General features: G+C 38.6%; 1 protein-coding gene across 1 annotated transcript in view; it reads right to left on the bottom strand.

Moving 5' to 3' along the window:
- Positions 1-9,406: 9,406 nt before the first annotated feature.
- The window catches only part of LOC140284740 (cadherin-18), a 94,135-nt gene continuing 76,261 nt past the window's right edge, over positions 9,407-27,280 (bottom strand). Inside the window, exons 11-12 of the mRNA XM_072378726.1 lie at positions 17,300-17,554; positions 9,407-10,184 (exon numbers count right to left, since the gene is read on the bottom strand). Of these exons, the coding sequence (XP_072234827.1) occupies positions 9,679-10,184; positions 17,300-17,554 (761 nt within the window). The 3' untranslated portion in view covers positions 9,407-9,678. The remainder of the gene's footprint in view (positions 10,185-17,299; positions 17,555-27,280) is intronic.

Raw genomic sequence — 27,280 nt, forward strand, 5'->3', positions numbered from 1 at the left:
GTGAATGTGAGCGCAGATGGTTGTTTGTCTTTGTGTTGGACTGGCGATCTGTCCAGGGTGTACCTCTTACCCAAAGACATCTGGGATAGGCTCCAGACCCCTGAGTTGGATGAAGCAGGTACAGAAAATGGATGGATGGATGTTTGAGCCAGTTCTAACAGTCTGCTGATTTGCATGGAAACACTGTTAACTTGCTGATATAACAGAGAGGCTGTACAATGAGCAGTGCTAAAAATCACTGTAACTGGCCTTTCGCATACGTTTACACTATCCTACAGTACTTTTTCCTTCATAATTGTTATGAGAAGCAAAATATTGCACAAGTATTAGTTTGAGAAAGCTGGACAGCTTTTTCTTTTGAAGGCAAATTAAAAAGGTTTATATGTTCTGTCCCTCATTCAGCTGCGTGAATGTCAGAAACACTCATCAGCTTCTCCCCAAAGACCTCATTATCCTCTTAATTTCCAATTATTTCAAAGACAAATGAGTACACCTGGCATCCTAAGCAACCCTGTCAATGACAGACTCAGGAGACTAAGCCATCCTTGCCTCCCTCACTGGAGATGAATGGGCTGATGATCAAAACCTTTTTTTTGTTTTTATTCCAACTGGGCTGAAATTCAAATAGGACTTCCTTCCCTTACCTGCGATTTTCTTTTCTTTCATGTTTGCAGGTATGCTCATATGCTGCTAATTTGCTCTGTCCTGCTGTGTTGTTGTGGTGCAGCAATGAAAATGATCACATTGGAGTTTCCCGAAATTTGCAAAAGGTGTCATGTGTCATTTTACTGTGTTCATCCTTGATAGTGATCAAGGTGGTTGAGTCATGCTATGAATGAGTACTAGGAATTTTGTATTTGGCAGGCGATTTTATTTTTCCCTAAATAAGGATTTGATTTGCTTGATTGTGACTCTAGCTACATTTAATTAAACTAGGGAAAATGAACATGCAGCTACTGAGAGTAAAATCTTTGATATCTCCAACTCCCAAACTAGTATCTGATTCCATTGAAATATTAATTCCTGGCTAAACACCAGGCTCTAAAACTGGAGGTGATCCCAGACACTGCTCACTGTTTGGATTAGTCTTTGCTTTATTTACGTTTTACATCATGTACATACATCCCACATGGAAATTTTAAGGAGTGTGAGTAATCGGCATGTGAACACCGATCACAGCCATACTGGACTCACGCTACGCTGACGGTGCATCAACCTACATTAAACCCATAAGCAGCCAAAGATATAATTTTAAAATGACCTCATTTCAATTCTGTGATATAATCCTCAGTAGTGCCCACTGAGCACTGGGAATTAAATTAGTCATTCTGTGTGTGGAGTCCGTGATGGTTATTTCAGATGGTATCATTTATACCATACTTACTTCCAACTGTCAAAACATCGGGGGGTACCGGAGCAGCTTGATGAATTGTTAATGCTTGTAATACACCCTCAGTCACTTGTTTTGTTTATGGGGCTGTTGAGAGTACATCCCATTATTAGTGAAGAAATTTACAAATTGGTAGCAACTGCCTTCACTTTTGTCAAACAAATATCATATTCAAGGTAGAAGAAAGACACACAAAAGTAAATGCAACTTTAAAACCGCAACCTCAAAAGTAGCTGATTTCACACATCCCTAATGGAAAAACACCATAAAACATTACTGTCGAAGACTGAGAGAGTGTTTTTTGTTAGATGTAACAGTGTTTTCACACTCCAACTGAAGCTCATGTAGCTGCACGTCCACATCAGGGACTAATTAGTGGATAAAAGCCAATTGTTGGAGGTAAGATTCAAGTTTGAGGCTGGTTTGTTAATTCAGTTGTCACACAATATTTCCAAAGAGAATTTTCTTGTGGCCCATTATCCTTGTGGTATTAGTCTTAGTATCAAGTACCACAGTGATTTTAAACTTTGCTGTGTAATTGCTGTCTAAGGAAGAATAAGGATCACTAACTTTATTTTTTTGTGGAACTTTTTGGGAACCTTCATAAGGGACCAGGTCAGTGCTACATGTAAAGTATCACTCCAGGGTCTTTGATTCAATCCCTAGTTTTAGTTCTTTGAGCTTGGTGCTGCATTAAAATAGCAGGTGGGGCGAGCAGGCAGGTGGTGAGCAGGAGGGTGTCTGGGAATACACAGTGGAGAGCTAAATCCTTTAGCTTGGAAATCCATGGTGCGACGAGCAACGGAGGAACAGGCACTGGGAGCATAAGACAATAAGGGGAGTACATAGAGAGTTTCACTAGGAAAAAGTCAGCCGGATTACCACTGCAGCAGTGAGAACAATCTGGCAAAGACAGCCAAGCATGATCATGACAGAAATCTGGGATTTTTGTTGGAATCTTCAGTTCTTTACCTTCTATTTTGAAGATTGCAATAAGTTATCATAAAATATTTTTGGCCAATGAAAAAAGCATTGATTTAAAACCACAAAATATTGTCGCTTTGCAGCTTATTATCATACAGAGAACACACTGAACTGTGTCCAGCGACAAAAAATGTGGCAGTTAATTTCATGTGCAATAAGCACAGGACTCCATCTTGCACTCATGAAGAGGTTTCAGTTTCATGATATAGCGGTATATTAGTCACACTGTAAAGAGAGTCAGCAGCAGCCCGTCCTCCCCCTTCAAGGATATCTAGGTCAGCTGTCTCAGGGAGATTGCTGCTCTGAACATGGTATTTAAGTACTCCATTGTTTATTCTATCATGTCATTGGAAATTAGGTATCTCTGCAATAGAAGAATTATTAAGACAAATGCTAATTAACAAATGTTCAACCCTATTTCCTTCAAAGAATTTAATGAATGTGAAAGTCGCATGAATCAGAATGAAGGAAATGTACTTTCATTTTCAAAGTTTGAACCCAACGACATACAGTTTTAAACTGGCCTCTCAACGTGACTCCAAGAAGATTTGACACTAATAAGTCGTTTTGCATCTTAAAGTATACATTTCCACTTAAACAGAGTACTTTTTAAAACTGCAAACAAACCTCTACAGCTCATAATTTTAGGTAAAACAAATTTAATGATCATGAGCTTGAATTTGAAAGGAATTTTAGTCTCTTTGATCTTTTATTTTAAGTTCACCTTCACATACTCCAGAGTCATGAACATTTATAACATGCAAAATTGTCCTCCACCAACACATACTCTGCGTGGAAGCTTCAAACTTTCAAACTGAAGAATTTGACCTCAAACACTATTGAAAGTAGCATTGGCTGAATCTGCTGACCCTGATGTCTTATCTGAATAACTTATGACTTATGAGAGTAAATAAAGGAGAAAATATACACATACACACCCTACCTCTCAGATATACAAAACTGAATGCATATCCATCCTTGACCTGATATGAAAGTCTAATTAGAGCTGTTTCAGTATGCAAACCTGTGCCCTGTAAACAAACTTCACTGATATGATGCACGGCTGTTCTACCTGAAGATAAGAGGGAGTTGGGTGAGGCGGGCAGTAAAACACCATGAAAACCATCACTGCTTGCAATAGGACGAGTATTTTCTTAGATAATCCATTGTGCCTCTATTGTCAAAAGATAAAACCCATGGGAGCTCTTTCCTCCAATGAATATTTCCATTCAGCCAGTGAGATATTAACACTGTTTTATCTCAGAAATGTATGGGCAGAGCTCTGATAGATTGGGGCCCTATAAAAACGAAATCTTTATTCACAAAGGGATAGTTCAGTCCATGTAAACCTCTTTGGGTTCCAGGAGTTTTTCTCAGCACATGTTTGCAAAAAGGCACAATTTAGCCCTCACTGGGAAAATTTACACAGCTTTTTGATTAGTTAATATTCAGTTCTATTTCTCAGCTACAACTTGGTCTGTTAAGTGTCATGTATGCAAGTAATTTCCTGGAGATTAGTTTTTCCTGCCATAGATGGAAAATCTATGCCCACGAATCCCCACATGAAAAAAAAGCATTTTTCTCCTCAAGATTTATTCTCTCCACAAATTGCATGTCTATGGATAAGTACAAGCTACACACTAAATAACAATACTGATTCAGTTGAGTAAATTATGTTGATGCCATTAGTCTGGCAAGGAGAGACAGCAGCGTAGTAAAGACCATGCTATCCAAATTCTGTGTTTTCAAATTGAATAGGGATTAATTACTCAGTTAAATTAGCTGATTGTGCCGCTAAATTATTTAGAGGAAGTAAATTCATTTCTGTCCTGGGGATGCTAATAGATGTGGTCATCATTAACTGTACAAAACTCAGTTTGTGGAAGATATGAACTTTGATATCTGAAACTGCTGGATATGTCACTAGTGACAGAAGTCTCAGAGAAAGTCATGAAATGAGCACTTTCACTCTGCCCCTTTTTTGTCCACCTACTTTCATATAAAGTATAAAAAGACTTAAAGCTTCATTCGTCATTACAGGCTAACATGTAGCGAAATAAGAAAAATGTATTATCATTGCAAGTAAAGTTTAAAGGGAAAAGGATGGCGGATGCAGAAGATATTTCTTCGGAAGGAAGTGAGAAGGAAAAAATGTACATGGGACAAGAATATACATCAGTTTAATGCTGGAGAAAGCTCAGAAAAAAAGCAAAATGACAGATGAAAACAGAGTTAACTTCATTGTTGCTATTGGTAAGCAAGTATCTGGTTAGCTCTTTTGTTCTGTAGAGTTTGATTTGCCTGACTTTGTTAGTGAAGTTGCCAGCGTGAGAGTTTCCAGACATTCAGCAGTCATAATCAAGTGGAGCTTATTTCTTATTTCTTATTTCTTGTTGCTACTACACATTCCAATAAATATAAATCTGAGTTCCAGTAAAGTTAAAATAGTCAAGATGTGCTGCGTTTGGCTCAACTCAAAAAAGTGGTCAACTTTGATGAATCCTACTAACATGAGTTTCATAAGACTCCTCTCTTCATTATTCATTAAAGCCCATGTAGCTAAATAATAAGAAGACTCTGTAAATCCACTGTAAATCCCTGAAATATCTGTAACGGCTGTAAACTACACAAGCTATGGTGTGTCCATAAAATCAGAACAAACTAATAAATAAAACAAGAAACAAAACGTGAAGGGCTTTGGTGCAACAGGTATTGCATGACTCTACATGACTGCAGGCTACCTTCGCCTCATTCCAACAAAATAATAATATTGTGGCTTGGCAGGTGACATGTTCTGGTAGCATCTTCTTTTGGCATTTCAAATCGCTTATAAGCAATTCATATAAATATGAATGGATAATATCATCCCTCAGTCTCGCTCTATTCCTGTTGGTGTTGTACAACACCTTTGCAGCATCCTCAGAGCAGATGTCCGCAAATGTGATCAGTCTGATGCTAAAGTTAAGATATGCTTTTTTGATTCATATACAACGGTGCAGTTGACAGTGATTTGCTTGGTAACGCCTAACAATTGTTGTACTCTGCAGAGAAACTCCCATAAGTTCATGCAGTATGCAACAGAGCCAGACAGACTAGGCATTTGTTCTTATTTTCAACCATATCGTCTTACTTTAAAAGTGTATTTTTGTCAGATTTTATGTACATGTAATTGTGCGAGGCGAGGGATTCTGTGTGTCCACAATGAATGACAAACAGTTATGCAGAGATACAATTGATTATACTGTGTTTTAAAAAAAAATCTTTGAAAACAGACTGGTCGAAACCAAACACAGTGGCCTTAATTGGGTAAATCTAAAAATATGTGTATTCTAAGTCATGCTGAGCCCTTTGTAAAACAGCTTTTGCATGATCAATAAATACATCCCTAAAACTTCAACTTGCAGAGAATTTGACTAGTTTGGTTTGTTGACCTGCTCCGTAGATGCAGGCTATTATAATATATATCTTCCAGAAAAGGGACCCTTTAGGAGTGATTTGGACCATGTTTCCCTTGGCAACCACACTGGGGGAAAAGACAAGGAGAAGAGATTCTGAGAGATGACTTCTGCCGTCTTCTCTTGATGATTAAATAGTTTTGATTAAAATCAAACACAGTCTATAACCTGAGGAGGAAAAATGGCCACTTATTGTCAGTTGCAGGAAATCCTATGCTTGCCTTTGGGTAATTTGTATGACCTTTGCCATGGGCCAGCCACAGGCCTCTTACAAATGCTGGAGAATTTTTTTAGGTCTGTCTCTCTGTTTTAATCCAATGGGCATTCTGCGAGCAGAGGGGAATAATGAGCAAGATAACAAGCAAAAAGACAGACAGAAGAACGTTAGTCATGATGTCTATGGGCTAAAATATTCATGGTCTTCCCTTTGTCTTTAAGACCATAGTCAGCATTTCTGTGGGAAAAAAAGAAACAACTGAACAAGAGCTTGACAGTAAAGAAGAGTCAGGGGTGGGAGGAGATAAGTTAAACAATTCCTGTAAATCCTGAAGCACTTTACGTTCCTGTAATTGTCATAGACTGATGACATGAAAAGTAATTTTTACTGATGTTCATCAATAGTGACAGCTGTTTAACTTTCCAGAAACCAGAGCAAAAAATAAAGCAAATAATATCACAGAAATTTAGCTGTAAAGTACTTGTGTATGAGATTTCTCAGATGTGCTTTCTTTACAGAGGATGCAGGACTTTCTTTTATTAAGAAAGACATAAAAAAATCCCCTGGGATAAAATGGGACAATGAATTTGGTTTCCAATAGGCATGTGCAAAAAGAAAATCTTCATTATTTACAATTTTCCTTATATTATACAGGAGCATTATGATTTAACATTGATCCAATATGGAAGATCAAACTATGATCTGAATTCTGCATTATAAGTCTTTAGGAGTACAGTTCCAGCATAACTCAGCACATAGATAAATAAATACAGTTTTCAGAAGCATAAAGCCTACTCGACACGCATGGAAAATAGAATAAAATATACACACCACTTGCATATAATACAGACTGAGGTATTCCGTGCTAAATTAGCTTCTGTATCACCTGCACAACTTACCACTGTCTTGATATCTTTTTTGCTGTCCTTGTTTTTTCTTCTTTCTTTTGTCGCTGCCAGACAGATTTTGTCTTCATTTTGATAGATTTGTAGACGCACACCGGCGCTACTTTCTGCAAAAGCAAAAGGTGGGGCCCCTTTAGGGCTCTGCGCCAGCCAACCACTGTCATTGCAAACTCTCTCCATTGTTAATGCTCTGCAGTGATTTGAAGTTGGTCAGTCCCGGGGACCCCCGAGCATTTGCTTGCCTCGCCTATTGGCAAGCAGCGCGTCAGTGTGTGTTAACACAATGCCAAGAAAGGACATCAGCAACTATCTTGGAGAAGCAATTGTTGCGAGGTAAGGGTTTTTAAATAATTTCCAAACTATTTGGACTCCATCATTCTTTAGTGAAAGAAGATAATTCACAAGTGCAAAACATTCAAGACAGTTGCAAACCTTCCCAGGAGGTCCCAACGAGTTCACCCCAAAGGCAGATTGTGCAATGCTCAGAAACTGCAAAGCCCAAGAGCTACATCTCACACTCTACAGGCCTTAGTTAGTGTGTTAAATTTAAAAGTTCACGACAGTACAGTGAATAAAAAATGAATAAATATGGCTTGTTTGGAATGGTTGCAGGAGAAAACTAAAGAGCACAACATCACAGCTTAGGTTTACATGTTGCTTCTGAACAAACCACAAGACTTCAGGGACGATATTCCCTGGACAGACAAGACCAAAGTAGAGATGTTAGGCCATAATGCACAGTAGCATGTTTGGTGAAAAGTAAACACCTCGTACAAACTGTCAAGCACAGTCGTGGAAGACTGACACATAATGTCCTGTCACATAAAACATTACAATTTGAACAAAGTGAAAAATTTTCAAAAAGATCATTATTGTTAGATTGTCATGATCCGTGGGTTCTGTGTTTTGAATTTTGTGGGCTTTGGATTACCTTATTGGTCTTCTGTTACTTCTTGTTTTAGTCGAGTTTCCCCCATGTCTATCCTGTTGAATTTTTCTTCCTCTCCTTGTCACACTTGAGACTGCCTCACCTGTTGCTTATTTTATCATTAGTCCCTGATGTATTCTCCATTTCATGCTGTTTCTTTCCACATCCCAGAGTTACACTCACCGGCCACTATCTTGCTAGTAAAAGTTTGGACCCCTTTTTACCTTCAGAACTACCTTAATTCTTCTTGGCATACTTTCAACAAGGTGTTGGAAACATTCCTCAGAGATTTTGGTCCATATTGACATGATAGCATCACGCAGTTGCTGCAGATCTGTCCGCTGCACATCTATGATGCGAATCTCCCGTTCCACCACATCCCAAAGGTGCTCTATTGGATTGAGATCTGGTGACTGTGGAGGCCACTGGAGTACAGTGAACTCATTGTCATGTTCAAGAAACCAGTTTGAGATGATATTCATAGAACGTGTGTAGAACGTGCGCACATTACTCTTGTGTAAAAAGATAATTTTGCGTAAAAAGGGTAAATTTCAGTTAATTTGGCCCAAATGAACCCGGTGGCTGCACTACTCAAAATTTAATTTAACCCATTGGCAGAACTAGCCGAAATGTCATTTTTCCATTCAGCCATTTCGTTCTACTGTCCAGTTTTGGTGAGCCTGAGTGAATTATAGTCTCAGTTTCCTGTTGTTAGCTGACAGGAGTGGCACCTCCAGGAGTGGTCTTCTGCTGCTGTTGCCCATCTTGTCTTGACCATCTCAACATGCCTAAATGCACTGAGTTGTGGCCATGCGATTGGCTGATTAGCTATTTGTGTTAACAAGCAATTGAACAGGTGTTTCTAATAAAGTGGTCGTGAGTGTATACCCCTGTTGATGCTCAGTTTGGTTCTTTTTCAGTGGTTGATTAATAAATCTACAAAGCTCATCTTCGGCTATGTCTCTCTCTTCTTTGTCCTGCATTTGGGTCCGCTTCCTCCACTCACCCTGCCATAATTATCATTTTATCTTTTTATTCTGTCTCTAAAACATCAGTCTGTTTTAGTTATAATGCAAAGCATGTTTAGTATTGATAGGGATTGCAGTTTTATTTTAGAAGATATTAGTCTTATTTATTATTTGATCAGATTACATCAACTACTTAGTCCTTGAATAGTATAATGCTGTGACTTCCGTGATGAAGATTCGTTTAGATAAAGAAACCACTTGAAGTTCTATTTTTTTTTTATTTCCCTCTGATTTACATAATGGCTTATTTTCTGTGAGCAATTCAAAGCTTAAGACCACATGAGATAAGAATGCATTATATACTGTAAGCTCATTTGACTGGAGGTGTTATTGTTGTGCATATGGTTTCTTCAGATTAAACCTCTGCATAGTGAATCATGAAGACGTTTGGTGATGCCACCCACCATGATAACTGCATGCTGTGCTCTACATCCCATTCTTAGGAAGAAGACAAATGGACAAATTGTTTACACATCCACTCAAATGGATTTCAGGACTTTATTGAGCATTAAAAAATATACACCAAGGAAAATATCATTTTTCCTTTTCCCAATATTTCTGTTCTTCCATCTTAAAATCTGATACTTCCAGATGATTGATCCATGATCAAACGTGACAAAATGGAGAAAAAAAAGCAGTCTTCTTTGTTCAACAGTAAAAGTTGAAAACCACTGAAATTGTTTGAAAGCATATGTGTTTTCATATCATTCACTGAAAATCTGAAAAACGGGTTTCAAACGAGTTTGGTTTGAACAGGAGTGAAATCACAGGCTAGGTCGTCACATCTGACTCTGCCTCTTCATAGAGTTCTGCTAGTTTCTGGAACTCGGGTCCCCAGTCCTCCAGGTAGTTATATTCCTGCTCCGACTGTGCAGCGAGAGAGTCTAATGGACTGATGGATCCTGTAGATGAACCCTGACCCTCGAAAGCATAGGTCTGGAGGGAGTCATAGGGTGGCACGCTAGTGTCCATATCAGCCTCCATCAGTCTTTGCTTGATGAATTCATGCACATCTACCTCGTCCAGCTCCACACATGGGCTCCTACGGCCATGCGGCAGGCCACAACGATTCCTTGCCTCTGGACGAATGTCCCTTCGGAACTTGAGCTCCTCTGCGGCTGCTGGGTTACGAAGAGCGATGATGTCGAAGGCCTCTGTGTCCTCCTCGCCTCCACCCTCATCGTCATAGGTCACCACATTCTCTCTGATGTCCTCTTCAGAGATTATGAGGGGCTCTTTCTTGCTCCGTCTCAGTGTAATGAAGAGAACCACGATTGCTGCAAGACAGAATAACATTTTTTTAAATTTAAAAATGGTGAGCTCAATGACTCAAAATAAGAAAACTAAAAACTTTTTCTGACAATCAGAGGTAAATTCTGAAAAATGACTTCAACTGGTTGCAGTTCTTTCTATTTTTTTGTGGAAATGCCAATTTCCGTGTCTGTTTGTGCTTCTTAATTCACAGACTGACAGATAAACATGTTTTGATTACTAAACAGCAAATCCAATGAATGCAGGTCAATTTTGTGAGGATATTTATTGTATTTTCTATCATGACACCAAAACCGGTCAAGCGTTGTAGTTCTATGTCAATAATATGCACATGCCGTCGTTAGCATTAAGGCCTGAGGATTCTTTGAATGCTGTTGAGATGATCACAATGCATTGACTGCTATCACCTCAGGAGTAAATTGACATCATGCATAATGCAACACATCATGTAAGAAGAAAGCGTAGGAAGGTGTGTCCAATACAACAATTCTTTATAGAGTCTGATCAGAGTGAAATAACTTTTCCATCTGTTAGCAGATTCATGTAGTCAAGTAATATTAGATGCCATGCTACAGCTTGAGCCTTGTTCAAAATACTATCATATATGCTTCTTTGAATTAATAATGACCTCTCGGAAACATTTTCAAACTAATATGAATTCACAAACAAAAGTACCAGTGAAAAGGGATAATTTTTACAGCAGTGGTTATCTATAAGGGGTTCATTATGTTACATTAGCAGGGTTGAATGAGATGGATCGGTCTGTCTGTAGAGGCATTGTTGCCTCACAATAGAACGGTAATGTGTGTGCGTGCAAACAGAACAAAGAAAAAAACAAAAGTTGAAAGAAGCATAAAGGGAACTGATGAGAAGCCTCTCTTTGCAAAGTGAAATAAAGAAAAATGCATGACTACATCAGACCAGAGGTGTTCAGAGTGTTCAGTATGACACATCTTATAGTTATTAGGAGGTGCGAGACTAGAAGGCGGTTGTGTTAGATGAAGAGAAGTTGTAGGATTCAGCTCTCCTAACCTCAAGGATGTAATGATTAATTTGGTTGATCTAACATATTTTCCTTGGTTTTATAACGTACAGGCAAAAAAGATGGGAGAGAATAATTTTCAATTGGGTCAAAAAAGTGCTTTAGGGTTTTGTCAGAGCTAAAAATCAAAACCATAAAATTCCTCCTTTCTGGTTGTAATCCCAGTAAAATTGACCTGCCAGTGAGCTGCCAGGATAAGAGTCAGAAGTGGTCCCTTTTGTAAAAACTGTCACAGCACTGATACACTGGAGGATTAACTGCAAAAAGTTGGCTAAACAACACTTCATCAAGCATTGCTATGTTGCTCATCAGATATATCTGCCCTTTCTTTGTTGCAACTAAGAGACTAATTCTTACCATGATGAATTTTTGTTAAATAGTATCGTAAACTACACTGTGTTGGCATTTGATTACATTTCAGACGTATGATAAAATTTGCCTTCAAAAGTAAAATTTTATTTTACAAGCACCAGCCCAGCTAATAATCCAGCCCTCGGTACAAACAGGCATAAAAGCGTCTTAGAGCCTGCAGTTATGCTTGGAGCATTGTATAATAAAATGATTAGTCATAGTCTGGATTTATACTCTTGTATCTGTTACTTTATTTATGTCTTTATCTCGTAACTGCGGGGCCTGTATATAACTTTTTAAAATTTTCAGATAATGGAACACTCCAAATGGAATTACGTGCAAGGCCAAAAGCACTGATCGAATTATTAAAAGCAAATAGCAAAGAAAACTTTTCCATTGCAGTTTTGACTGAAAACAAACGGTTTGACTTTACCCTAATAAGACTCCTAACAAAATTAGTTAAATGTATATCAATCTAATTATATAATAACATGATAGTCTGTGCTTGGTTTTGAAGAAAGATTTCTCAAACAGCATATGACTAATTTTTTGGAAGACTTCAACTTTCTTCTACCTGGTGAACCGGCACTGCCAAGGTGGGGATACAGAGGAAACATGCAACTCGTATGTGACAGTACCTATCGCTCAACTCAAAAGCATCAAACTGCATCAAGAAGAAATGTGAATGTGTGACCTTAGATGCGCAGGGCAAAGAAATAATATCTTACACCTGGCTGTACTGTCCACAGTTCACATTCAATATATCGTATTACAGTCTACCCTGATGTTCTCTTAGTGTTCCATTCAGGTTGTTATGCCTTCATAGGCCTTTGCCAATACGAGTTTAAGTCTAACTACTGCTCAGTACACCACTTATGTAATCAGGGAGCATTTAACAAGTCTGCAGAAATGCAGAGATCATTGCAGAAGCCAAATCCATGCTGCTTCCATACCCTGCTTATGGACGATTATACTGTGAGTGTCACGATCACGCTTGGCTGTGCTGTTTTGCTATGGTTTCTGAGTCTTAGGTGGAGCTGGGCAGATTTCCTGGGTTTCCTCATCTGCCCTCATCAGGACACTATTTTAGGAGCTGCAGGAGCAACCACTCTTAGCCAGATTGTCTCACTGCTCTAGTGGTAATTCGGCCAACTACTTTGTTGTATTGCAAGTTAAACTCTTAGCTCTGACCTTGCCTTCTTGTTTCCTTCGTCCACTCTCCAAGCCTTGCATTTCTATGCCCAGACTGGCATCTGTGGTTACCCTCCTCCCGCCAGCCTGTTCCACGTACCTGCCTGCTCGCTCAGAACCTCTGCACCACAGCCAGCACCCTCCCCTCCACTTTGGATTCCCTCTTGGATCAAGAAAGGAAAAACCTATTCATTGTGTGGACGAATTCCTTATTCAGAACCTCACTAATTATCTCCCTCCTCTCTCAAAGTTCCACGTCTACCCGGATCCTCCCTTCGTCTTTCAACACCCACCACTTGTAGATAAACTTTGCTAACTGATTCTCCCTGAGTCCTGTGTCTGCTCTTGGGTCCGTTTTTGTGAGATGGCTAGACATCTAGCCTGTAATACCTGGAGGTTCAGACCATTAACTCAAAGAAATACAAAATTTATAGAATTAAAACTAAATCATCTTTAAAAAAAAATCTAATTTTTTCTTTAGAATATCCTTGCAGTGCAGTGCTTCTCTACATTCTTCAAGTTTCAGGAGTCCTTGCCAACATCAGTCTAGCTAGATTTAACTTATTTTTCAGTTTGTAATCACTGATAGGGAAGAGAGAAAGATAAAATACTTTAAATGAATGTTTCATATCATGGAAAAAGGAATCCAATCCTGTTTTTGTTCTGTGGACATAGTTGGATGAGTTTCTTCAAATTTAGGGGGAATCTGCAAGTAAAAAAAATGTTTTACTTTTTATTAATACATTTCCCCACTGAAACCAATTAGTAATGTTATACTGTACAATTTTCATTAAAACAAAATGAGTGTTAGAAATTGAATCTGCTTATAAATATCATAAGTTATGCGTTCAGGCCATTATCCACCAAGCCAGTCAGACGTAGTTTGTATTCCTCTCTGGTTTGCTGTAAACTTAATTAAGGTGGTTTATTAGAGGGCACAGAGGTAAAGCATGAACATTAATCAGACGAACGGAAAACAATCAGGCATAAACAACTCACAGTGACAAGCAAAGAGAAGGGAGAATTGAAAATATGAAGCATGTCTGGGTTGGTGACACTGATGCTGTGACACTTGTTTGTCAACCAATGAGCATCACCAGCATGACTCACTTTTTCCTAATGAGCTCTGAGGATCAGTTCATTTTCATCTCACATTACTTCATCATGAACAAATAGGCAAACCATTTTTAACTATTTTTTCTAACTCAAAAAGGTTTTCTGACTTATTTAATGTTACATTAAGGCTAATTTGCTAAAAAAAAATTTTAAAACTGTACTTTTGTTCATTCATTTCTGTTTAACTAAACACCCATTTAGAGCATTTGTATAGCAGTTATAAACAAAAGGAAAAAAGGCACTGAACAACAGACGACTCAAATCTGAGTAAGATTCTTCACACAGATCAGAAAAATATTTGAAATCTTAATGACACTCTGCGATTAGAGATCAATATTCTCTGAAGGGCTTTAATATTTCTACTGCATCCCCATTTATCCATGGCATTCACATGTGACCTGCATCTAAAAGAATACATGCTAAGGCAACAGCACTTTTTGTGACTAGAACCCAGTTGAATCAATCTGTTATAAATGCACAGAGAACAGTGTAATCGCAATTTTGAATGGAAAAAAAAACATCCAAAATATAGACTAACTCTGTCTCCTCATCATCTTAAGTGAACCTAACACAAGATGTTAAGTCATCCTCTGCAAAATAGTTTGACAAAATGAATTGTACCCGTCCTTGATGCCTCTACACAGAAGGGAAATCCTTCTCATCTTAGAGCACTATTTCACCGCGACACACACATTCTGCTATTTCATAATCATACCTCTTAGATGGTGAATTGTGACTACGGTGCTGAGAGCTCACCGGCATGTCAAATAATGCGGTACTAAATGGATTGAAATCTGTTTTTTGTCTTGTCTAGCACCCCCCGACAAAACCCCATATTTCTTGGGGTGAACCTATGTCTGGTAACGAGGATGTGACACACTGAACTCGCAACACGTGAATACGAACTGCAACACCAGTCAACCTTCCCCAAGAAAAGGTAAAAAAATGAGTTGATGTTGTCAGTTCCTTTGGCTCCTGCTTCTGTTTTTCTTTCTGTTCTTACTAGAATCTGTATAGTGCCGATGTTTACTGATTCAAGGCAAGTCTCCAGCTCAACTGTTTAGTCCAAACAGTGGTAATGGCCTTTTGTTTGCCTCATCCCGAGGATTTGGCATAGAGGAGAAAGGCAGTTGGTATGAATATGCATAACCTTCACATACTAATGTCCACAGACAATCGCTAATGAGAGGAGGGGAGAGGAGCAACCCTGCTATTAGACAGGTTTGTCTAATCACACTCTAATACAGATGGGTTTGCAGAGGAGAAAACCGAAACACCTTGCAGAGTTGACAAGCGATTGTTTACACTTTTAAATTTAATGAGTTCAGGGGATCTTTTACCTTCAATTTATGTCATTTTTCAGACCGCTTGCTTGACCATTTATCAAACCTAACCTGTAAACACAAGCGACGTGATCATATTTGTACATTTATATCTAATAATATGCTGTCACCGCAAAGACATGTTGCCATAGAAACATGGGATACATTCTCAATGACTCAAGACATGTCCTCTCGTTCCTGTCACTGGCTGGTAAGACTGAAAAAGATGTTTCTGATGTCTTCTCTTTTCATGATGCACAACACATCCTTTAAACTTGAAATACAAAAGAGCAGCCTGCGAATATATCCCGCCTTCACCTACTGCGACCTGACAGGATGTTGTTCAGTAATCAAACAGAGATTTAATTTGTCCATAAAACCTTTCAGAAATTTGTCTTCAGGTATTTATTGACTGAATATTGATGCTTCGACATATCAATATTACTCAGCAATAGTTGTTTCTCAGCATTCGTTGCCCTGGCCATCTCCTTATCACTCGCACCTTAGTAGCTACCACCAGAAAGGCAAGTCGAGGAGAGACACATGACGAGAGGAGGCAAGATGACAGGCATTTGACAAAATGAGATAATTCTGCTTCAGAGCAAATCAATTTGCAGTGGAATTATCTTGTCATGCCCCCTTTAGATGTCATGTATGCTGGAAAGACCTCCAGAAAGGACAGAATGTGCATCTTCAACTCCTCCTTTAGTTCCTCTCTCTTCAAGATGGTTTTTAAGGAATTAAGACATCCTTCAAAATGTTTTACTGAGATTGATTTCTGGGTCAGGAGGTGCATATTTTCACATATATTAAACGAAAAAGGTATGTATAACAGAATGTTTTTGGGCACTTGATATAATATGCATCGGGGAGGTTGCAGTTTTGCAGTACTGAGGCACTGGAGCATAATGACCCCCTTGTATCTCTAAGTAAAATGTTTCTACATTCTTTTACAGTTAGTTTCTGCTCTTCTCATTTCTGTCACAGTCTGCTCTGTCACAGTTTATGTCATGTCACAGTTTGTTTAATCATGTTATGTTCTAGTCATGTTTTTCCCCTGTCACGTTCTGTTCACTCACGTCACCTGCTTCATTGTTCACAGCTGCACCTCATTCACTGATCACTCCCTCCACAGTATTTAGCTTCCTGATTTTCTTTGCCACAGAGAGTTAAGTTTGGTCACCTGCCTCATAGTCTTGTTTTGTCTTATTCATAGTTTTGTTACCATAGTCTTTTGTATTTCATAGTCTTGATTTTTGTTTCATAGTTAAGTACGTTTAATCTGGCTCTGCCGTGCCTTTTGTTCATGCTCCCTGTTTTGTAAATAAACCTTTTGATTTTGGAAAAGAGCTGCATCTGGGTCCTACCTCTCCACCAGTTCGTGACAATTTCAGAGTCTTGTTGACTGCTTTAAACCAAATGTTGTTTTTCTGTGATTTCAGGAGTAATGCATGTATTACAGTTTTTGACTTTTTGACTGGTTCTGGCTCAATTCACCTTAGATATTGAAGCTGCGTGATAACTTTACACAGTTTAATGTAAGGCATTGATCCATTCAAGCAGCACTTTTCCCAATTACTGAAATGCATATCACCTGAAAATAAATCAATCAAATAAATATTCAAGATTTTGTAATTTGAAGTTGGAAATTATGCGCAGACATGATGCCTAATAAGTGGACAGTTTGCAGTAATGGAAGCTGATTAGATTTTCAACTGCCAACAAATGAATTATAAGTTTAATTTAGATCAGACTTTCATATTTCTAAGTGCCTAATATCTAAATTAAAAAAGCTCAGGCCACTGAAAAAATACTTTGTTCTCTGTCATTGTACCAACAACTGCTTTCTAGTCACCTTTCCTTCAACCTTCTTTCTGTGTTCTCTCTGTTTTAAGTCCCACATATTTTTCTTTCTTCAAACCCCTCCCCTGCCAACTTTCACATTAAAGATTCTACCTGTGTTCTTCCATATCTACTCATCCTTCTCTGCCCTTGTCATACCCTTTCAACCCCTTCCACTCTCCCCTGCTCCTCTCCGGTCCATCTCCTCTGTCCATGGCTTCAGGATATTTGATCCCCCAGCAGCCACCCAACTTACCTAGCAAAATGACTATGCACAGCAGGATAGCAATCAGAGCCCCCGTGCTGAGACCCGCAGAGGAGAGGAACGCCTCGCCTTGGCATATCCGAATCCTTCCATTGCGCTGGCAAGGGCACACCCGCAGGGTCAAGGTACTGGTGCCACTCAGTGATGGCTCCCCGCTGTCCCATACCACGATGGGCAGCTCATACAGCTCCTGGGTCAGGTGATTGAAACGCCGCCGCCGCTGAGCAATGATGCTGGCTGTGCTGTCTGTAATGAAAAAAGCAACCGTTATCGAAAATTAGACCCCTTGGCTAAAATGACTAATTGATGGTGTCCTCTTTCTTTTCATTGCATGCCTCTTTAATTGAAGCATGCAAATATATCTTTATATTGATAACCATAGTCACTAAACAGAAAAAAATACCCATAGCATTTGCCTTTATGAATATTTTTTGCTTTTGACGTATCTTGAGCAGGTATTTTTCAATGTGTCTCCAGTCTCCCTCCACAGAGGCTAATTTATTTCAAAGGTGTTCATTCACTTTTTCCATCTGCTGCAAAAGAAGCCCAACTTGGCCTCTGTAGAAGTGCTTCTGTTAATGGACTATGTGGTGTGGATAACCAGAAATGAAAAGGCTGAATTGTGTAGAAGAAAAGCAAAAGGATGAATCTCTAGAGGAAACTTGGAAGGACAAGATTTAGCAAATAAGATGAGAAAAATATACAAACTGATTCACAGAGACACAAACGTTATTTCTAACTACTGCAACTGAGAATAATTTCACGTTTCCACTTAAATCAATTATCTCTCATAAGCTGCCTTCATAACAGACAGCTCTAGTCCATTAGCAAATGTGATGAATTTATGTTCTGAATTTATCCAAATATGTATATACTAACCATGATAGACATGACAATGTAAAATCTATAACAGCAGCAGGCTTTTTCCCCTAATGTAGTCAGCTGAAGGCACTTATGTGACTTCAATGAGTTGATTGTGGAACGACAGACAAATTACATAATTTAGTATCCCTACAGATAAAAGCACTGCAGATTATGGATAACTTCTAGCTGTTTGCAATCAGAGAAAAAGTGTTTCTTTTTTCTTTTAGCCCTAACTCTAAAGCTTAATACAGTTCAGCTTCAGTGAGCAAAGTAAATATCAGTTCTGCATTGCAACTGTGAGCCTGTGCATCACTGTCATTAGTGATTACATAATCTGTGAATTCAGACTTATAGATGTAGCAAATTTCTTAAGTTTCTATTTCGAAAATAGAAAAAAACAAAACAACAAAACGAACAAACAGACCATGAAGGAAGTCAAATGTAGCATCGTCGCTCAGTTGCTGAAATGATAAAAAAAAATAGATACCACCAGATGGCTAATAGTACCTCTGTCAATGACACTGACCACATTTTCTTTTAGATTTTTTTTCTATATTTAAAAAGACAACATACATTTTTGAGCGCTTTTAAATAGCCATAATTCATTACAGCCACTTCTGAATGAAATGTTTTGACTGGATGGCTTGCATAACGGCCAATATCAACTTGTTTGCTAAGCCTACATGCTCTTTGACTTCAACAAGATTCATCACAACAATCAAGGCTAAACTAATTTCATATTTGTCAGGCATTCACCTAAAAAACGGAGGCTTACAATATTACAGAGGTATACTCTACAGAGAAGAACTGTGAGGGTTCGCCAACGCCTCAAAATACCTGATGTAGTCAAGAAATATTTGATGAATACCCTCAGTTGTAGTAATATTATGCAAATTAATAATATCAACCAAATGTTTGAAATAAATAAACCTGCTGAATTGGTCCTTTAAGTTTATGTTGAAATGCGATACGATAATTGAAAGAAGCCAGTTTGTCATGATTATGAAGACAATGGGACGTGTTCAATATTCAAGTTGAACAATCACATATTTTCTCTTAATGGGTGGGCTGACTAATCACAAAATGCATGACTATTGTGGGAGCACCATCACAGGCTAACTGAAACCTCTTTGGTAAGTTTTTACTTGAAAAAAGGTTCTGGAAAAGGTGTTGCAATGGTCCAGTCAACGCTCAGAACGCAATCTGATTGAAATGCTATGGCAAGACTTTAAGAGAGCTGTAAACCAGACTCTCATAAACCACAAAAAACTGAAGCACCATTGGTTTGGTTTGGTTTGGAAGAGTGGTCCAAAACCCCCCAAACAATTATTTAACAGACTGATAATGTCATACAGAAAAAGATCACATCACGTTATTGCCGATAAAGGTGGTTCTGCAGGCTATTGAATCAAGTAATAGTAAATAATGACACGGTGTCATATGTCACATGTTGCTGTTCATCTGAGGCTGTGGTGACCTAACTTGAAGATCTACTAAGGACAGGCTGCATTTTAAATTTCTTCTTTTTCTTTTAATATGTCTTGAGACATAAAACTTTAGGAATGGAAGAGGGTATAATTATTTTTTATTTTCACATGACTGTAGTTTAAGTGTCTGTATAAAGACCACTAACACACCAGAGAATGGACTTTTAAAGTACTGTACATTACTAGAAGTTAAATATTTATGTGCATGATGTGTGATGACATCACACCCCTAACTTACTAAATAACCTACAGATGACACACTGCACACTGATGTATGATCACACTATTTAAGTTCTGAAAATGCCGAATCGTGCACAAGAGCTACTTTCTCTTTCCACGCAGTGAAAACACCTCCGCCATGCTATACTGTCGAGCTGGTGCTCTGAGACCTCCCCTCCCACTTCAATCTATGCTTCATCTATGAATAATTATGATGATCGACAGCTGGAATGACAACACGTACTTCAAGCTTTATTAAGTCAGACTCGCTGTATCACCATATCAGCAGGCAGATGGGTTGGGGGTTGCAGGGAGAGGCGTGTGCGAGATGCAAATAGCAAGAACGAGAGATAGGGATTTGAAGATGAGAGAAGAAGTGGCGTAAGCTTGTGTGTGTATCTCTGAGCAAAAGACAGAGTGTAGTGAGGGATGAAGACAGAGGCTGAGCCAAAAAGAAACAATCAAGTTCTGTGTACGTGACGCTCACCATCAGTCTTTCCACGTTGGAGAGCAGAACCACGGCAACCAGGCGCTTACAGACAGAGCGCACGAAGAAGTTCACATCAATTATGTCATGGTAATTTCATGTTAACCTACATTTCGTCGCAGGTGGGTGGAGGACAGCAGAGTGCTTGTTGATTAACGTCACAGTGAGATGGGCCATCTGTAGTCACACCGCATCCACATGAGGAGACAGTGCAAACTTGCAGTCTCAGTTTAACTCTGGTGTAACAGCTGCCAATAAGTGATATTACCTGCAGTACAGAGCAGGTGACCAAGAAATGAGGAAAATATGCCTTTAAAGAATGTGACACGTCACTAAAAGGGATTCTGAACTATTTGATACATGTCATTTTGCAGATCACATGTTATAAAGTCTCCTGTTTCATTGCCGTCTGACTTTCTGTGATATGAGAGACACAGGTTTATGGATTGCATGTGAGGTCCTCAATGCATTACGTGTGTTAAGGCAGCACTGGCGAAATTGTCTTTAGCTTTTTCAAAAGCATTAGCATGATGAGAAGTTTCACTTTTGTCTCACTAATGCATTCTAGACTCTCCATTTCAAGACATGATGTTTAATAAGATTTCACAGCAGCAGATTAAAGAAAATAAGTTTTGGCACATATTAAGATATCAGGCTATTCTATTAGAACTAAGTTATAGTTTCACAGGGTCACTTAACAGTTGCTGATTGTCATAGTTTGAGTACATGTTTGCGTTGAAGAAGTCCTTTCGGGAAAAACAAATGCAAAACTGGATCTAATCCCATCATATTCAAGGTTATCACCATATGCTGAATGTGAATATTTTTGTCATACAGATACCTATCTGTAGAATGAAAAAAAAAACAATTTAGATTATAATAAGGTGAACCCAAAATAAATCCACAACAGACAGAAGATGCAACCACCTTTTTCCAGACTTCACACTCGCCTACACATGCGCTAAGCTGTTTTCTTTTGGCGGGTGTGTGTGGGTGCCGCTGATGGAAATTGGCTTCTCTCCAGCTAGGACTTGGAACGTAACAGAGCGTGATGTGGTGCCACGATTTTGGCGAAGAACATGTACCAAGTCACGATTTGAATTTGGTGTACTTCATGTTCATATTCAACGTATCTGCAAATGTGAATGTGTTTCAGGTGTTTAAACGTATGCAATTTTTCTTTTTTGGGCGTAAAATGTAGGGTATTTGTATTTGTTCCAGGTTGGTTTTGCAACACCTGGCTTGTGTTAGTGAATCATCATCAGTGATACCCATGTAACATTCTCAGATCAAGGTTTGGTTTACAAACCAAGAATTTAGTTAAAAACCCCTGATTGATAGTTTTTTTTTTTTAATCAGTGTGGCTCCTCTCAAAGTTAGGTCAGTTAAATCAGAGGAACATCTACACAATCTATTAATGGGATTACAGCCACCTCCTTGTGAATCAGTTTCACACTTTCAGTACTTTTATTGTTAGCTTTTTATCTTTCTTTCTTAAATCAATATTTAAACATGGTACTATTTTACCACATCAATTGTCTGTGTATTTTCTGTTATTTATTCTTCTCACTATTTACATTATCTGTCATGATCATGCTTGGCTGTGGTGTTTGTTTGGTTTCTGGGCCTTACTTTAGGCCTGGGTTGAGCAGGTTTTCCAGCAAGCCTGGTTCAGCTCCTGCACTCGCACCTGTTTTCCAACTGAGCTCGTCAAAACGCCCTCATAAGGATCTGCAGGAGAAACCAGTCTTTGCCAGATTGTCTCACTGCTACAGTGATAGTCTGGCTGACTCCTGTGCTCATTTCCTACAGAAACTCTTGTTGCACTCTAGATTTCCTAGCTAAAGGATTTAGCTCTCCACTGTGGATTCTGAGACACCTGCCCGCTCGCCCCACCGTTGACTTCACCGCAGCCAGCAGCCAGCAGCCAGATTGTCAGGTTCTAAATAAATTAAGTTTAGTTGGTTGTCTATTTGATAAGCTGATAAATTTTTTTTTTCATTTGAGGTCATAGTTTGGGGTTTTTGTTTGACTTCCTGTTTTATTTAGAAACATTATCTTGTTGTATCCCTCGTTATACCCCATGGCTTGTCGTCCTGCGTTTGCTTCACACCACTGTCCTGTTAGATTATGATTGCTCATCATTTGTGTTTCATGAATAGATCACTATTTTTTTACTTATTTCTGAATAGAGTTTCCAACCAATGTGGTCAAAGTTTACAAAAAGTCCCACAACGTTCCCAAAGAATGTGCTCTCTGGAAGCGCTGGCATTATGTTGCTCATCATTTGCACATATAATGCTGATGACACCAAAGAGTTTTAGTACAAGCTATCTCATGTGAACATCTAGTGTCAACATATCTCAAAGGCTTTAGTTTACTGGGACAAAATTAGTCTCATTCCAAACCTTTCTGTAACAAACATGATAAAGACAAATGCATGTGGTGCAAGCATTAATATTTTTGTGTACAAATAATGCAGAACAACAACATATGAGAAGGCATATGTTGCATCTCCATTAAAATAAGCCCCTACATTCAATTAGGATTATCCTGATTCTGTAAGACTTCATTTTATACAACATGCCCAGCAGTGACATGGAATCACTGTTTGTTGGTTGGCTGACACAAAATGCCAGCTGGTTTCAGCGTATTCGTGACACTATCGAGTTGTGTTGAAGGATTGTTTTGAGTGTACTTTAGTTCATCTTGGGTTGTGGGAATTCTGAAAACCAGAAGAAACCAGAGGATGCAGGTTAATGTGATGTTCTTCTTTTATGGAGTAACAAATGAAGTTGCATCTTTGATGTAATTAAAGATAATTTAGATTTTTGAACTACTGAAATATCAGATTAGCCTTCCTATTTGAGACATTGCGACCATTTTAGCTCTTTTCTGATGTAAGATTTTGACTAAACCTGACAGTGACGAGCGGCTCTGCTTTCTACACAAATCATACACATTAAACAGATAAATGTTGGAAATCAAGAAGTATAAGAGACATGTACATGACATAAAAACTAATTAAGTATCCCACATGTGGCTTGACAGCAATCTTCTCCACACAGCTTATTAACTGTAATAATATATGCTCTTCTGTATGCACATCGGAAGAAGATGCCCTCAGAAATCAATTCATCTATCTAAGTATGTGGGTTATTTCGCGATCATAGCCTCACCCTAATTGCCTTTTTAGAAGAAAATATCATCAAATATGACAGATAAGGAGAGCAAAGAGACATTCAATTTTCAGTTATTGTGAAGTACGTACAGTTAAGTTAAATGTATTTAAAGGGACTTTAACAGAACAGGTTTGACATAAAGTGCTCTCCTAAAGCAGCTGAGCAGAATATCCTCCTATTTTATTCAGCTTTAATGGTGCCTGTAACACTGTAGGAGGTTGACCTGCTCTTATTGTAGCACATCCAGCACTTTACCTGAATTGACACATCAAGATGACAACTCTGAGTATATAGCGGCTTGGCTTCATTTTTTAAAAAACAGATTACAGCTTCATTTTAGCTAAAAATGGACATTTAACTGGTGCATGCTATTAGATTTTGTGAAAGAGAGCTGGTGCTGTCACATGTCTCCGTAGTAGAAAGGTACCAATTGTAACAAGATAATGGCTTTGAACAAACTGATATGATCAAATACTGAAAATATTCCCCTGCAAAAGCCATAACAATTTAGTTAATGGGTTCTTTTAAAAATCACAATTGTCAAATTATCAGAGCGGAGTAAGGAGAATGAATCAATTGCACATGTAACTTGCCATTCGACTGCAGAGGTAGTTATTAAATGTTAAGAGTCTCAAACTAAATCCTTTTTTTCGTTTGCAAAAAAATGTGCCACGACAATTCAAGTTTGAGGAAAATCCTTTGTGGGCAAACTGTCACTGAGGAGGAAAGGAGGTCATGAGAGAGTTAGTGGTGTGAGTGAGTGAGGGGATTTTCTTCAGTCGCACAACAACAGAGGGAGGTATTAGGCCTTGGCGCAGACCAGCTACCAACTGTTACTCTGCAACAACAGCAATGAAAGGAGCTGCTCCGAGTGTGAAGAGCTTACTTTAATTATCAGACACACGAGTCAACAGAAGGGTGAGTTCATAACATGGAGCTGAAGAAGGGGTGTTAATTTACTTTTTAAAAACCCTCTTTTTTAGTTCAACTGAGTGCAAATGACTGAGGACACAATAAGTATGACTGCTACAACTATTTATGGTTTATGCTGATTTTGGTCTGAGAATTAAACTTTCTGCTGTGACAGTGGCTGAACACAAACTAAGTTATGTGTGTATCTTCTGCTTAAAAGGTGAATCTGAACAAGAATCACTTTCTTTGTAAAGCTAGCCTTGTGGGATTTTGATTGAGGCATTTAACTGATCCATTGAAGCTGTTCTCTGGTCAGCAAAACAAGCTGCAGGCCTTTCGGGGAAGCTGCATTTTTCATTTGGTCAAATATCCATATATGTTGTTTCTCTGGATTCAAACCTGTTTCAGACTTCAAATGTAAGCTGTATGAGAAACCACAATACTCCCTGCATCTTAAAAAGGGTTGTATCCTGATTGGATACAGAATATCCTAATACGGGTTGTCATGGAGTCGTTGAGGGTATTAAGAAGGGATCTCAGGGTCTTAATCCAAGATATTTTGTGAATGAAACCCCTCTCCTCCCTTCTGCTGAATCTATAAACTTCAGTTTGTGCTTTTGCAGCATCAGTTTGTCATGGAAATGTCTTTATGTGATAAAAAAGTAAAACTCTGGCACCAGGTGCCGATTCAAAATATAATGGAATAAAACACAGTTACGTTTTCAGGCATCCTGTGCTGTTTTCAGTTTACTATCCTGTCAATATTATTTCTGCTGAGTCAACACTCATACAGGCATGATTCTCTATCCTCTTTTATGTCCGGGGAAGTAACTCACTGCGCTTTCTGTATTCTCACCAGTGATCCGCTGTACATCTGTGTCTACCTCTTAAACATCTCCACATGTGCTGTACATAAAACAGGAGCTGTCGGTCCTTTTCCTTTGCTGTGACATAATGTGCAAGCTGATGCTCGCGGTTTATAATACAACCATAATTGGAATATTAAAGAAAGAATAAAAAACGATTGTTGCATCTTTGAGTCATGTTAGAGTGTTTCTTTTTATTTAAAAGGAGAAATATCCCCTGCCACCAAGAAATAATGATTTATAGAATCTATATGTAGTGAAACAGATTTTTTCCTTTAGGAATAATTTATGCCTGAAAGACTAGCTTCTACCATCTAAATAAGATTCATTGTTTCCCTTTGGGATTTAAAAAAATCCCTTTATTCCCTCTATTTCTCGCCAACACTTAAAGAATCCGTAATTTCCTATAACGTCTGATCAATAATAATCCTTTAAGGGATTGTATTGCATATCTAATATGGTAAAAACAAAGACTAAAGAAGATGGAATTGTATGCTGTGGAAGACATATATACACCATAATTCAAAAACCATAAACCAAAAAAAATGCTATTAATTCTGTTCCTTTGGCTTTTAAATTTTTTTCAGTGTTGGGAATTATTTTGCAGGACTTGGAAATAGTGGGCTGTGGGATTAGTGTTGAATTCAATTTACACTCGATGCTCAGAGCAGGTCTTGTCTTCACTGTAAGACCTCACTTCATAGTGATACCCTGGTTCCAATGACCTAAGAAAACATTTAAAAATACACTGATCCAATAAGAAGTGTAACCTCTCTAGTTCTAATACCAGAGCAAAAAAGCTAACAGGATCATAATGGCACCAGAACCACCACACCACCGTGCAGTCCTATTATAAGGCATGGAAAGCAAAACAGACCAACAGTGATGCTTTGTCTAACTTTTTTTTTTTTCTTTTTTTGTCAGCTTTCCTTTAAGTCCAAGCCATTATTCTCTAACACAGCATATGGCAAATCAGCAAGAGATGCCAGGTTGCAATATTGGAGGTGTACTTCTTGGTAATACCCTTGAATTAAAGAGAATAAATACATTTTATAAGTGTTTTTTCACGGAAATATCATGATCACATCCATGGTGAAATGACAAAATGCCAGTCCTTGGATAGCTGTCTTAAGAAGAGTCTAACTGTGGCCAGAGGCTGCACACAAAGCTCTGAATATTTCAATATCTTTCATTTTCAATTGTTAAAAAAGTATCTTAAAAAAACTAGAGCTTTAAGAAAAGACAGAGAGAGCCTTTAATGATAGTGGAATGATTTGGTAAACTACGTAATTCAATCTTCTCTCCCAGTAACCATAGTCAGACACCTACTTCTTGCAGGACTTCAGCCTTTGTCTATGGTAATGTGTAAAACTGTGGCCTTTCTTTATCTTGCTGGAGATTGGTGTCCTTGGAGTACTGCATCATTCCTTACCTTGGTTTTATTTATTTACCCTTTAGAGGTGGCGGTGAACAAGAGGTGAGCGATGTCTCTCAGAGCTGTTTGCATGAATGCAGAAGCTAAATTGGCCTCTGCAATCCAGTGAAGTAGAAGCAAGCAAAGAAAGACTTAAGGCTGGAAGCAATTTGATAAAGGGCTAAAAAGACCTACCTCCTATTATCACATTGATTTTTTTTCTTTTTCTAAATCTCTCTCGTGTGACCTTCTTTTCTGTTTTTATGCTGCTCTCTGGCCCACATCCAGTGTGCTGTGAACTCTCCTTCTCAGCCTGTAACTGTGAGATCTTCTGGCTGAGAGCTTATAAAAAGCCCTGTGATTGCAGACCACCCTCGGGCTAGGTATTCACCTGACTCTGAAATGGTTGCTATGGTAACACTCACTGCTGGCCATGGGCAGGTGCACTATAAAACACACAAGGTGGAGAGAGTGAGCGCCTGAGTGGGTAATCCATTTGACAACACAATGCGCAAACATGCCAAAGCTCTATGACTCTTAT

This window comes from Leuresthes tenuis, unplaced genomic scaffold (genome assembly GCF_036924035.1).
Source record: "Leuresthes tenuis unplaced genomic scaffold, fLeuTen1.0.hap1 SCAF_24, whole genome shotgun sequence".
Classification (NCBI taxonomy): Eukaryota; Metazoa; Chordata; class Actinopteri; order Atheriniformes; family Atherinopsidae; genus Leuresthes; species Leuresthes tenuis.